The 13,994-nt window shown below is 44.7% G+C and overlaps 1 protein-coding gene across 2 annotated transcripts in view; it reads left to right on the forward strand.

Moving 5' to 3' along the window:
* Positions 1-11,594, forward strand: part of fmnl2a (formin-like 2a) — a 50,151-nt gene extending 38,557 nt beyond the window's left edge. Inside the window, exons 11-26 of one of the 2 annotated variants that reach the window (XM_061088420.1) lie at positions 910-1,020; positions 1,178-1,327; positions 1,706-1,807; positions 1,931-2,261; positions 2,420-2,614; positions 3,691-3,815; positions 3,906-4,108; positions 4,529-4,763; positions 4,905-4,973; positions 5,063-5,143; positions 5,237-5,366; positions 5,995-6,158; positions 6,265-6,366; positions 7,500-7,595; positions 8,128-8,251; positions 11,455-11,594. In XM_061088420.1, the coding sequence (XP_060944403.1) occupies positions 910-1,020; positions 1,178-1,327; positions 1,706-1,807; positions 1,931-2,261; positions 2,420-2,614; positions 3,691-3,815; positions 3,906-4,108; positions 4,529-4,763; positions 4,905-4,973; positions 5,063-5,143; positions 5,237-5,366; positions 5,995-6,158; positions 6,265-6,366; positions 7,500-7,595; positions 8,128-8,251; positions 11,455-11,570 (2,334 nt within the window). In that variant the 3' untranslated portion in view covers positions 11,571-11,594. Of the gene's footprint in view, positions 1-909; positions 1,021-1,177; positions 1,328-1,705; positions 1,808-1,930; positions 2,262-2,419; positions 2,615-3,690; positions 3,816-3,905; positions 4,109-4,528; positions 4,764-4,904; positions 4,974-5,062; positions 5,144-5,236; positions 5,367-5,994; positions 6,159-6,264; positions 6,367-7,499; positions 7,596-8,127; positions 8,252-9,407; positions 9,555-11,454 lie in introns of those variants that run through there. The other variant, XM_061088421.1, reaches the window with a different exon arrangement.
* Positions 11,595-13,994: the final 2,400 nt, after the last annotated feature.

Below are 13,994 nucleotides of genomic sequence, written 5' to 3' on the forward strand. Positions count from 1 at the left end.
CACACACACACACACACACACACACACACACACACACACACACACACACACACACAATGCTAATGATTACTGATTGTGTGATTGCCCGTGGCTCCCTCGTACATCACTAGGCAAACCGCAGGTGGTTTGTGAGTCTTTTTGAGCTCAAGAGATCCAGAATCAAGGCGTTTGGTATTTGTCACCACTGCCGAGGGTTCAAAGCACAAGCTGGTGATGCAGCGCTGAACGTCACACTGCAGTGACCCGGAGCAAAGAGGCCGCGACAGACCCGTTGTGTCGAAGCTGAGGAATGTTAATGATCCTGGCTGATAAGAATTAAAAGACACCGGGAACAAAGAGGCAACTCAGACAGGATTTTTATCTCTATATCCTTTTAAGTGGGGGATGTACACAGTGTGTGTGTGTGTTTGTGTGTGTGAGTGAAAACCAACAGACCCTGTGTTTAAATAGACCTTCAATAGGACTTTAGATTGAACTTCTGTCACAAGACGTCATCTGACAGCAACACTAAAGCAAACAGACTTTGTCAAAGCCGCCACGACTGAGCTTACAGTGAAGTTCATTAAGCCACTGTCACTGCAGTGATTGTGTGTGTGTGTGTGTGTGTGTGTGTTGGGCCCTATGAAGAGATCCCTCTTTATCTGTTTATGCAGCCTCATCACATGCAGCCAATGAAGTTAAACTGGTGGATTTTGTTCATTTGTCTCTTTCACTCCTTTTAATCAGCCAGATAAGCTCCTCTGCCCGATATATAAACACAATCATCTGGATTTATACACCCAACTTCAAGGAATCAATATTTAAAAAAACAACAGATGTGATAATCAGCATGAAACCATTTCATAGTCGTAGAAACTCTTGTGATCGTCCCCATCCACTGACTTTATCGTGTCTGTTTATATTCCATAGGTGGCATGTATGCAGTTCATCAACATTGTCGTGCACTCTGTGGAGGACATGAACTTCAGGGTTCATCTACAGTTCGACTTCACCAAGCTGTTCCTGGACGACTACCTGGACGTGAGTTGAGAGACGTCAATAAGGGCTTCAGAAAGTCAGCTCTGTGAATCCTCGTCTCCTGCCTCGCTGCAGCAGTGCGATCGATGCTGAATACCTCCCCACTCTCACTTCCCTGGCTGCTTTGCTCAGAGTGTCACGCCATTTCTTTGTTTTCCAGAAACTAAAACACACAGAGAGCGATAAGCTGCAGGTGCAGATCCAGGCGTACTTGGATAACGTCTTTGACGTGGGAGCCCTCCTGGAGGATGCCGAGACCAAAAACGCTGCCCTGGAGCGGGTGGAGGAGCTGGAGGAGAACATGTCTCATGTGAGAGCCCACGACTGTTTCTATTACCGTGTGAAGATCCATCTTTTCTCTAGCAGAAGGCGACACGTTAACATGCAACATGTCAGGATGTTGATGGCACCGTGAATTGACAGGGTGCTGGGCGTACGTGTGCGGCTCCTGTCACATTCACTTGTCGTCATTCAGTTCCCTCTCAGCATGAGATTTACAATGATCTAATGTGTCCGCTGTCAACCACGGGCCAAGACTTTCTATATGGACACTTTTAAGTCCTCACAGTGTGTTTTACTCTGGAATAATAAACGTTAAATACCATATATCTGGATTGCTTTGACTTACTTAGTTTGCAGTGATTTTGTGTCACTGTGTAACCTCCTCTTTCTCGTTGTGTTTGTATAGATGTCAGAGAAGCTGCAGGACATGGAGAATGAGGCCATGTCCAAGATTGTGGAGCTGGAGAAGCAGCTGATGCAAAGGAACAAGGATCTTGAATCCATCAGGGTCAGACTCTTTCAGTTGTTATTTACTTACTTGTGAAATCCAAGAATCTAGTCGTCTTATAATAAACTATCCTTTGTTGTGGACTTTGGTTCCTCTAAAAATCGTTGTCTCTTCCTCACGCAGGAAGTCTACAAAGACACCAGCTCGCAGGTTCACTCCCTGCGGCAGATGTTGAAGGAGAAGGACGAGGTCATCCAGCGATCTTCTAACCTGGAGAGGAAGATCCACGAGCTGGAGAAGCAGGGCACCATCAAGATCCACAAGAAGGGAGACGGGGACATCTCCATCCTGCCTTCGCCGCCCCCTGGGGTGGAGGGCGTGTTGGGTGGCGTGCCGGGCGGCGTGATCGGAGGAACAATCGGAGCTGTCAGTCCAAACCATGTAGGTGGTGTAGCGGGCACGCCTGGTCCGCCACCACCACCTCCTCCTCCTCCACTGCCAGTGAACGGCACATGTAGGTTTAACATTAGTCCAGTTTTCTAACATATTAACATTTAAAAAGAAGATTTTACTCCTGTGTATAAAAAAACAATACAACTTTATTATAAATGTCTCAACTCTCCAAACATCAGTTTTGTTTTTGTTGACCCTCCCATCTCTACTCCCTCCTAGTGCTAAATGGACCTTCATTGATCATTCCAACAATGGCGGCACCTCCTCCGCCGCCTCCTCCACCTCCTCCACCTCCTCCTCCACCCCCACCCCCAGGACTATCATCAGGCCCTCTGCCTCCTCCACCTCCTCCCATGGCTCCACCACTGCCCGGCTGTGGGACGCCCACCGTCATCATGAACTCTGGGTTGGCCGGTAAGGAACAATACACGTGTATTTCATTTTCTTATAGTGGGTATAGCAGCTTATTTCTTTAAGGCATCACAAAGGACAGAAATATCAGAACAGCAGAAGCTCATTTAACAGCTTATCTTGCTTCATTAGAGCTGTAAGGAAATCCAGTTGTATTCCGACCACTGTCCTCTATACATTTTTATTTATGTTATGTTCTGCAGCTGCTTCACAGTGAAACTCCTCTTGCTCCGTTATGTTTTTATGCTTTAAAACTTTCTCACTAACTTCTACCACTTTCTTACTGACCTGTCTTCCAATTGATTCTTTCTTTTTTTTCTGCCGACCAGAGGGACCCATCAAACTTTTCTGTACGTTATACCTGTCATGTTTACCCCCCCCCTCCTGTTTCCTTCCTTTCCCACAAGTTTTGAAAATGGTATTTTAAGTCTTTGAATCAAATGACAACAGATTCACACCACTAGCTAAATATAAAATACCATATTTCAAACTCTTGCATGACTTACCCTCACACCTTGCTGTGGTGCTGTGACTGTGTGTTTGTGTGTGTGTGTGTTTGTGAATTTGTGATCACCACGTCTTGAGTGTTGGTTGCATGTTGAGACACAGACCTGCTGTGGTACGCCGAAAAAGAAATGATAAGTATAGCGGAAATACTCTTCACCTTTATAATGATAGTCACTTTACGTCCCTGCTGACTCCATCTCAGCTCTCAGCCTCAGCGAATCACGTCTGGCGGCTCTAAATAGTTTTAATCTCTGTCAAATGAATAGTTTGTCATTTGGCCAGGGAGGAAATCATCCCCATATGCACCTTTTAATGTGAAGGTTTAACCTTTGGCCTTATTCTCCTGCCCGAGCATAGAGGCTTAACTCTCCTTGGGGGGAAAATAGATGAGGGATTGTTTTTAGACTTCACACAGAACTAGGAGTCATATCCGTGTGTGTCACAGACCTCAGATACCTATCCATCCTGTCACCTCCACGTTTGTGTGAGTTTGTGTGTATGAGTGTGTGTTCTCTGATGGTAAGATAACCAGTCACACTGTGCTCGTCTGTACCCGTCTGTACCCTGTGTAGCCGTCAAGATCAAGAAACCCATCAAGACGAAGTTCCGAATGCCCGTCTTCAACTGGGTCGCGCTTAAACCGAACCAGATCAACGGCACCGTCTTCAATGAGATCGATGATGAGAGGATACTGGAGGTAAAGAGTCTCCCTTCACTCGTCCGTTGTTCAGCCATGTCCGTGTCTGTATCCTCAACGTGCATGTGACTCTTTGTCGACATCTTTCAGGACTTGAACGTGGACGAGTTCGAGGAGATGTTCAAGACGAAAGCCCAGGGCCCGTCCATCGACATCACTCTGAGCAAGCACAAGGTGATCCAGAAGGGACCCAGCAAGGTGACCCTGCTGGAATCCAACAGGGCGAAGAACCTGGCCATCACGCTGAGGAAAGTGGGGAAGGCGCCCGAGGAGATCTGCAAGGCCATTCAGCTGTAAGCCCTTTCAAAATAAAACAAAATACCCCTGATCCCTAGGGAGTTGTTATGAGACGTTAATGTTGTCACCTAGTAAATATGTGATGTTACCATAATAATATTTTTTCAGGTGAAAGCCTTTATCGTCTTTTTATTATTTATTTTGTCATGATTTATATATAATTGTATAATACGTATTTTAGATTTTCAACCCAGTACAGAGAGAATTGAATCACAATTTCCACAATTCTGTTCATATAACATATTACAAACAACAAATTACTAAAATAAATAAATATAAATAACTAAATCAGTACAAAAAGAATACAAAAATGAAAAAGAACGAGAAAAAACTGCATGTTAAGCAGTTTATTGGACGATCTCTGTCTTTTACTTCCATTCTGTTATACACCTCCCTCTGCTCTGCCTGTCGTCCAGCTTGGACCTCCGCACTCTGCCCGTGGACTTTGTGGAGTGTCTGATGCGCTTCCAGCCCACAGAGAACGAGATTAAAGTCATGCGTCAGTTTGAAAAGGAGCGCAAGCCGGTGGAGACCCTGACGGACGAGGACCGCTTCATGATGCAGTTCTGCAAGATCGAGCGGCTCATGCAGAAGATGACCATCATGGCCTTCATCGGCAACTTCTGCGAGAGCATTACGATGCTCACGCCGGTGAGTTCTCCAACAAAATCAACAACTAAATATCAAAATAACAAAACTTTCAAAGAGGCCTTCTTCCCAATATTGTTGTTCTTATTCCTGGTGTGTGATGTTGGACTCGTAGAAAGCAACAATCTGTTTGTGTCTCTGCAGCAACTTCACGCAGTCATCGCAGCGTCGGTCTCCATCAAGTCGTCACAGAAGCTGAAGAAGATTCTTGAGGTAATTGAACAAGTTGTGTTTGGACTGAGCGTAATGTTGGATCCATGTGTGGTTCCCTCTCTCACATTTGTGCTCTTGCTGTCCTGCAGATTATCCTGGCACTTGGAAACTACATGAACAGCAGCAAAAGAGGAGCGGTGTACGGCTTCAAGCTGCAGAGTCTAGACTTGGTAAGTGGAAATCACTTCCTCCCACACTTCGAAATGTTCTCCTGCAGGTTTTCTCTACATCTAACTTCTCTTTTACTTTGCTTTTACTCTCAGCTTATCGATACCAAGTCGACGGACCGTAAGATAACTTTGTTACACTACATCGCCAACGTGGTGAAAGAGAAGTACTCGCAGGTTTCTCTCTTCTACAACGAACTGCACTACGTGGAGAAGGCTGCAGCAGGTGAGTTTGTTGCAAGTTAACGTAACTGAGAGATGAAGCCAACTCTTGTCCATTGGCTGTATGGAGATTTAAAGCAACACTATGCAACGTTTTCCCCTTCAGCTTCAAAAGGAGTTTGATGGTTCACTGACTTTGAATAGGGAGAATGGTTCAGCTCTCATTTGCACTTGTCACCCTAGACGCTTGTTTGTAAGTGTTTAACTGATAGTTGTCAGAATCAGGTTCAGCAAGTTCAAGAGCAACTCTGAACTGTATATCAGGTTATTTAAAAACCAGCATTTATCAATAAATAGTTTGGTGTGTGTGTTACAGCCGCAGCTCTTTTAGTCCAGGAAGCCGGGGATCATGGGTAATATCCAACGCTCAGTTGTTGTTTCAGTTGAGCGAGTTTCAGAAGCTTTGTTTTCTCTACATGAAAACCACTTAATCGCTCGGACACGGAGCCCAACAGGATGAATCACTGCATGTGGCTGCAGAGAGCGCTGTTGCTCAGTTAAAGTTACATACTGTTGCTTTAAGTCATTCAGTGTCTTTTAAAGATTTAAATATCCCTCAGAATCACGTTTTGGTTTCGTGCGGTTGAATCCTGAGGTTACACATGTTCTCATGAGTCTCTCTGTGTTCCCAGTGTCGCTGGAGAACGTCCTGCTGGATGTGAGGGAGCTGCAGAGAGGCATGGAGCTGACCAGACGGGAGTACAGCATGCACGGCCACAACACCATGCTCAAGGACTTCATCACACACAACGAGAACAAGCTGAAGAAGATGCAGGACGACGCCAAGATTGCACAGGTGACACGAGCCCACCTCACTGTGAGAGCGCCCTGGTTTAATTCCACTCTGTGAAACCGTCATCTGAATGTTTTCCTTTGTACGTTCCACTTCCTGTCTGTAACAGGACGCCTTCGACGAGGCGGTGAAATTCTACGGGGAGAACGCCAAAACCACGCCGCCGTCCGTCTTCTTCCCTGTGTTTGTGCGATTTGTTAAGGCTTACAGGGTGAGTTGGACAAATGGTCTGTCTCTCTTACACACACACACACACACACACACACACACACACACACACACACACACACACACACACACACACACACACACACACGTAGTGGAATTCACACACCTGGCCAGATGTTAACCTCCATACTTATGCCTCCTCAACACTAAAATTAGCTGGTATACATAGGTATTTAAAACCTGCTGAAAAGACAGAAACTGAGGCGCTATCTCACCTCCCTTTCTTGCAAGTGTTGCATCCTGCATGGTACAAAGACAAAAATGGCTGTTGCACATTGTTCCAAAGATGTAATATAAGAATAACTCCTGGAAGTTGCGCCGCAAAAGTTGCAGCATCGGCTTCAAGACCGCCATAATAAAGAAGAAGAAAATGCTGTGCTCACCCAGGTGTCACGTCTCCATTACTGGGGATCAGAGCCGGAGCCGATTTAAAAAATCTGCGTCTACTGCAGAGTCGTTTGACCCGGAAGAGAATCCGGATTATATCCATTCCCACTGCAGACAGAAGCCAGATGTCAGTGGGTGTTAATGGGTTTTTAAGACCAGTGGAAAAGGATCATGTCTATTTCACCACAGCAGCTGAGGAAAGTCGAGGCCGAGATGTAAAGATACTTTGAAATGCTCATGTGCTTTATGTGTTTGAGGTCCTGAAGTGTGTCAGGAAAAAAGTACGGATTTCAGAAATAAATGAGCAGATATAATGATGTAAAAACTGCTATAAAAGTACTATAGTACCTCTCCAAACTACGTTACTGCTTGTTGTGGCAGTGGTGTGTTCTGTTGATGCTCTGTAAGTAAACAGCTTCATATGTTCCTCCGAGCAGCAGTTAAATCAACAGGTTTTACATGAACTGGGATTCAATCCAACGCTCTGGAAGTGTTTCCCTGCTCTCAGCTGTTTTCCCTCCACGGCAGCTGTGTGTCAGCTCCGTTCCCCGAACTCCTCCTTCGCTTTAACGACTCCACACTGCTCACGATACCCAGGCATCATCTCAGCTGGCAGACCTTTGGTTTTGCTGATGTGGTTTTTAAAGCTCCAGTGTTGAATTCTATGATGGAAACAGCAGCAGTGTGTGTTGTATGTGTGTACATGACGTGGGTGTGTTGTCCTTTCAGCAAGCGGAAGAGGACAACGAGCACAGAAAGAGACAGGAGCAGATAATGATGGAGAAACTTCTAGAGCAAGAGGCCATGATGGAGGAAGATCAGAAGGTGAGTCGCCCCTCTCTTTCCTCACCCCCCCTACTCCCCAACGCTTTCTAGGGCAGGAGGCGACAGTGGAACACGGCGACCAGAAGGAAAGACGCGCTCCACTTCCTCCTCTTCTGCTTCAACATCTCTTCCTCCAGATTAGTGAAACACCTGCTGGGTGCAGGTTATATCTGGTTGCACAGTCTGACGCCTGCTGAGCCACATCACATCCACTCAGGATCAGCTGCTTCCTCCAAAATGGTTCAATTATCTCACAGGACAAACGCTAGAATGAAGGGATGAGTGGAACGAGAGAAAGAGAGAAAGAGAAAATGATGGGTGTGAGGATCCTTTGCACAATACTGTAATAACAACTAACATATAACGTGTGTGTGTGTGTGTGTGTGTGTGTGTGTGTGTGTGTGTGTGTGTGTGTGTGTGTGTGTGTGTGTGTGTGTGTGTGTGTGTGTGTGTGTGTGTGTGTGTGTGTGTGTGTGTGTGTGTGTGTGTGTGTGTGTGTGTGTGTGTGTGTGTGTGTGTGCGTGTGCCTCAGTCTCCCTCCCATAAGAACAAGCGGCAGCAGCAGGACCTGATCCAGGAGCTGAGGAAGAAGCAGGTGAAGGACAGCCGCCACGTGTACGAAGGCAAAGATGGAGCCATTGAGGACATCATCACAGGTAACGTCACCTGGGCCCGGCGGCCGTCTGTGACAGCACACACACACACGCACACACACACACCAGGGTGCTCTGCATGAAGGTCCTCTTCTATGCTCAACATTTAGTCTTTAACCAAGTGATTCTAAAGCAACTAACACGACGACTGTGGCTCTGACTCTTCAGCTGGTGTCAGATGTTTGAGATCCACGAGGTTCTGAGAACAAACATGAACCGACAGTCGAGTGAATCCAGAGACGATCGGCTCAAATGTTTCTGATGATCGTTGCTTTATCTGATCTGCTCTGTCATTGCTTTGTAACACAACCTGTACGTAGCCTGGGCCGGGTGATATTTATTAATGAGACGTTTACTGAGATGAAAACTAGTCATGAACAGTGGTGGAATGTAACTTATTAAAATAGTGTTGAGGTACTTTAATATATATACAAATCTTCTACTTTTCTTTATTAGATGTATAACATATCTACTGTATAGTTGAGATTGATACTGTTGTGGATATTTGAGTTTAAAAAACAAAGTTATTGGACAGTATGTTTTTTATATAAATAGAAAATAGATTTTCTTTATATAGTGACTAAAGTATATTTACTTTGGAAAGTACTTTTACTTTGGATATTAATAATATTAATATCAGTATATTAATTCATTACTATTAACAAAATTATAAGTTACAATAATACTCACAGGAGTCTTTTATTAGTATTTGATCTAATACTTTTTGTAAACATTTTGTTTATACTTGTAATACTTGTGTTAATATGTTCTTTTACTTGTAATTCAATATTATTTGTCAAAGTATTGTTGCCTCTTTCACCAAAGTATAAGTTGTATATCCTTCTTATAGAAGGGCCCACGGCTGTGAGATTGATGTGACAATAAAACTAGATTTTTTTAGTTTTATATGCAGAAAATGTCAATAACAAAACTAGTAACTGGAGTCATGTCAGTTTTGAGTCGTACTTTAATCTGCTAAATGAAACTCACACACTGTCTGTGAGGCGTTGTGCACCCCCGGCCCGTCCTGATGCTGTTGTTGGGTTTTTTGCTTCGTGCTGTAACCAAATGCTCAACCTCTGTAGGAATCTGCTTCATTCTCTTATCTTGTGTTTGTCTTCCTCTCGTCCTGGCTGTTGTCTCTGTTGTCTGGATGCAGTGCTGAAGACGGTGCCCTTCACCGCCCGCACTGCCAAGCGCGGCTCTCGGTTCTTCTGCGAGTCCGCCCTCAATGAGGAGTACCATTACTAAGCTAATAGCTCTCTCTCTCCTCTCAAAGGTTACTGGAACAAAATGTCCTTCAAGTTTTCTCCTCTCCCTCTGCATGCCCTCTCACACACTCTTCCCTGGTTTAACCGTCACACACTCACACACTTCGGACCTGTGCATGTGCACTGTGCCCGGATCCCACGGTTTTTGGAGACGCACACATGTCTGTTTGTGTGTATTGTGTGTATTGTGTGTATTTCCCCTCCCTGAGCATGACACAGTGTTGGGTTAAACGGTTTCCTCTGCATGGAGTGTCCTCATTCACCACCGTTATGTTATAAACCAAGGCAAAACATAATGTCACAGAGAAAGGTCGCTGAGGTCAATCTCACCTGGACTGACTGGATTTAAAGTGGAGCGTCTCCCCTCATGTAAAGGAGCCGAGATGTGTGGCTGGGTGCTGCCCCCTAGTGGTGGGAGACTGATACTCATTTACAAATGGGGCAGATTATCTCTGATTAGATTCAGATTCCAATTTGGTCGCCCGACATGCCGCCGTGGCAGAAAGTCACATATTTAATTATATGTACAAGCTTCAGTCATCTCATGGCAGGTGTGATCTCACTTCCTGTGTGACAGCGCCTGTGGCATTATGACACGCCTCTCATGTGTGTTCCAAGTGTGAAAAGTCAATGTTTGTGTGTTCATCATCACATCGTCATATTATCATCACTGCTGTTGTCAGAGAGTCTGCTGCATGCTGCCTGCTTCACGCTGACTGCTTCTTCGCAGCCCCCCCGCTCTCCCAGTTTAGCCCTGCCGCTGTGCTCAGGTCTGCTGACTCTTGCACTCTCACGTGACTTCCTGCTCGTCTGGCAGACCCACTAACCCGCTGCTTGACGTTTGCATGTGTTTTATTCTTTTGCATTTCAGGTTTCTTTATTTTCTCACTTGCAGTGTGTGTGTTACTAACGTGCATCCTGCTTGTGTCTCTGTGTGGCGGTGACTCATTCATCGGTTGTGTTTGCATGCTTTGTGTTTTTTTGGGTGAAGATGCTGTTGAATGTGATTCTGCTGTCGACTGGAGCCGTTTCTTTTGTTTTCAGTTCACAAAATGCTCTGTGCTGGAAGTTTGAAACGGGCACTTTTACTTTCCTGCTGGTAGCCGCTCTGCAAAGCAGCCTGGGTCGAGTAACGCATACAAAACAAAAAAAAAGAAACAGCTATAAGAGCTTCAGCCCCCCCCCCCTCTCCTCTCCTCCCTGTCAGTTGAATCACTTAACCTCTTCCAGCTCTCTCTCTCTCTCTCTTGTCATGCCCTCACCCCCATCTCTCCCCCCCCCCTCCATGCAGCCTGCTGCCACCCTGCTTTGCTCTCACAGCGCTCTCTGTGCAAAGCCAGTAGGATAAATGTTCTCGTCATCCGCCTCCTCCTCCATTTTTAACCTCCCTTTTTGTGTCTTCTCTTTATCCAGCCCTAAAGAAGAATAACATTACTAAATTTCCCAATGTCTACTCGAGGGTAAGGAACTCCTCCAGTAGCACCCCTGTAGTGGTGGATGTGTCCAGAACCTGGCAAGCATCTCTTTATTACCTCCCTTCCTGTTTTCCCTCTCTCCATCACCTCCCTGTCCCTTTCCTCTTCCTCCTCATTCTATCACCTTAATACCAGAACATCTGAATGTCTGCTCCTCTTTATTGTAGTTAATTTACCTTTTCTTTATTGGAAAGGTAAATCTTGATTTCTCAAAAGTTAAGTCTCAGATTATCTCGCTCTCTGGGAGAAGCTCCCGAGTCCGAACCCAGCTGCTCGTCTCCGTGGTAACGTCCAGAGACGGCCGACCTGAGGAGCTCTTCTTCCTCCTGTGTAGACCTCAGGCTGCTTTAGAGACCGGCTGCCAGCACAGCGAGCATGTTGGCTCATCAAACCTCCCCTGACAGGATGACTGACAGCTCTTTTATCTCCCCCTCCCCCCCCATCCTTCCCCTTATCTCAGATTTGAGGAATCAGCCTTACAGGCGAGCGGACGCCGTGCGGAGGAGTGTCAGGAGACGCTTTGACGATCAGAGCCTGCGGCCGGTGAACAACAGCAACGGCGAGGTGGTCATATGACAAGGGACCGGTTCATGTGCTGGAAGGGAGGAGGCGAGCAGGTGGTGGTGGGTGGGGGTGGGGGGGAAAGGACTGCGGGATGTTGAGAAGAGGGAGGGTCGGAAGGTCGGATGGAAGAGCAGAGGCTGACGAGCGGAAGATGACGAGTGTTGTAGCAACCGTAGATATGAGTATGTATATAAATTACATAAGAATACGTGTTGTTCCATGTCTGTGGTGTCGTAGCGTTTCACGATGAAGGACTGGGAGGTGGAACCAGTTTAAAGAGAAGTGTCTGAAAGGTTCCTGAACCTTCGACAAGCCAAGTGCCTGAACTTATCCTTGTGCTCTAATGTCACACTGTGTTCTGTTTCTCTGTTTTTTAATAGCCCCACTTTGAAAGCAATACAGTTTGACCTCTGGCTTTAATGTCGCGACATGTTGAAACTGGACTTTGTGGCTTTAAGAGCCGCGTGAAGAGACACTTCCTTAATGTAGGATGTACGGGACACGCCCCCCTCAGATGTTCCAGACTCTGCGTCTCTTACTGACCAAGTTTCACACTTGGTCTTATCTCGGTACATGTTGGTGCTTTCTTACATTCCTCTTTCTACACAAACTTGCATCTCATGAGGCCTCAACTACCAGGGCTGACGATCAGGCAGGAAGATGGTGGAGAGAAATGAATTCAAGATCTGTATTAATTAAAGAAATTAAGTGTAAGGTTGATGGAAAGTGAATGGAAAAGTCCACAAAACAATAATTATTTTTCAAAACAAGACCTAGGGCCTAGGCTTTGCTGTTATTGAGGTAACTTGAGTTTTAAATCTCTGAGTTTTAAGTCCTACGAACCTGGTTCACTTCTTACTGGAATAAATCACCGTGGTTACTCCTCCTGAACCCGCAAACACAGGTTACCAGGACGATGTTGGGTTAAGTTGAGCTGGATAAAGAACCGATATCCTGGATATGTTGAACCTGGTTTGTACAGGTTACCGGGACAACGTTAGGTTAAGTGAAGCTGGATAAAGAAAGCGTATCAGGACAGGGCCCGAGTGAATGTGAATCATATCCATCAAATCTCTTCATACTGATCAGTGGCTACTGAAGTCTGACTCTGTCGCTCTTAATCCATAGAAGAAGACGCCCAGTTCCACTAAACTTTACCATTCGTTTCTGTGACAACACAGAAGTTTCACTGGTTTACGGGAACAAGTTACCAAGAGTATAAACTGCACGAAAGACTCGATGATCTCATTGACAAAACTGGATATAACCCATCGTTGTATTTACAGGTTAATCATTCTCCAGGCTACTGTGTCTGCTCACTTTATTGTAATTTTAAATGTATAGTATTTAACCACTGAAAAGATTCCTTTAAGCTCATGTTTCCGTCGAGTCATTCGAGCGACGGCGAAACAGAAGAAAACAAATAAACAAAAAAGTTTCCTAAATGTACAGATATTTTGCTACAAACCATGTTTTTTTATTTTCCCTTTTCACATTTTACCAGATGGTTAATATTGTACATATTGTTTAAACAAAAGTTTTCATCGCCTTGTGCTATACAACTTGAATGTTATTTTAACTTATAGATTTGTTTTTTTGTTTCCATATTTTTTTTTTTCTTTTGTATATTTAATGAAGCCAAATGCAGCCGGGAATCTACAGTAGTGAGTGAACTCCTGTTATGAAGCAGGATCACACAGTTTGTGGGTTGATGTCACGTGCTTCAAACCCAGCGACGACACGCTCATGTAACTGGACTCGTTGTTAAACATTAAACTGGTTTCTGTTGGTTGACCTGTGATGATGGGCTGGAATGTGGCTCAGTGATGCACCTTGTAATCATCTCCGTCTCTCTTTAACTACACCGTCTGTAATAGTGTAATTTCTCTAACTGGATAATACTGGCATGTTTTTTTTAAACTTTCACCAGAAATGTATTTTAGGCAGTTTATTGCGCTTATTACAAAATAACAAGCATTTTTTGTTCTTTTTTTTTTAATTAGGTGATATGAGATTTCCATGAATATGATCAAATAAACTATTTACATTGACTTTGTCTCATTCTCTTCTTGAAGTTGGGGATTGGTGAGAATCCACAGAACACTGGATACTATCAGCTTTCTGCTGGGACAGGACGTGATGGTGACTCCAACATTAAAGATTCAGTGTGTAAGATTTAGAGGAAAGGGATTTGTTGGCAGAAAGTGAACATCAAATAAACTTAGAGATGTTTCATCTAAATTGTATGAATTGTTTTCTTTACCCTAGAATGGCCCTTCACTATTTAAATACTTTATTTTTACATTTACATCAGGAGCAGGTCCTCTCTGAGGTCGCCATGTTTTTTAAAGTAGCCCAAACTGGACAAACTAAACACCTTTTGAGTTTATGACAACTGAAGGATACCACAGGTTTACTTTCATGTTTGGAAGGCAA

The sequence above is a fragment of the Limanda limanda genome, chromosome 16 (assembly GCF_963576545.1).
Source record: "Limanda limanda chromosome 16, fLimLim1.1, whole genome shotgun sequence".
Taxonomy (NCBI): Eukaryota; Metazoa; Chordata; class Actinopteri; order Pleuronectiformes; family Pleuronectidae; genus Limanda; species Limanda limanda.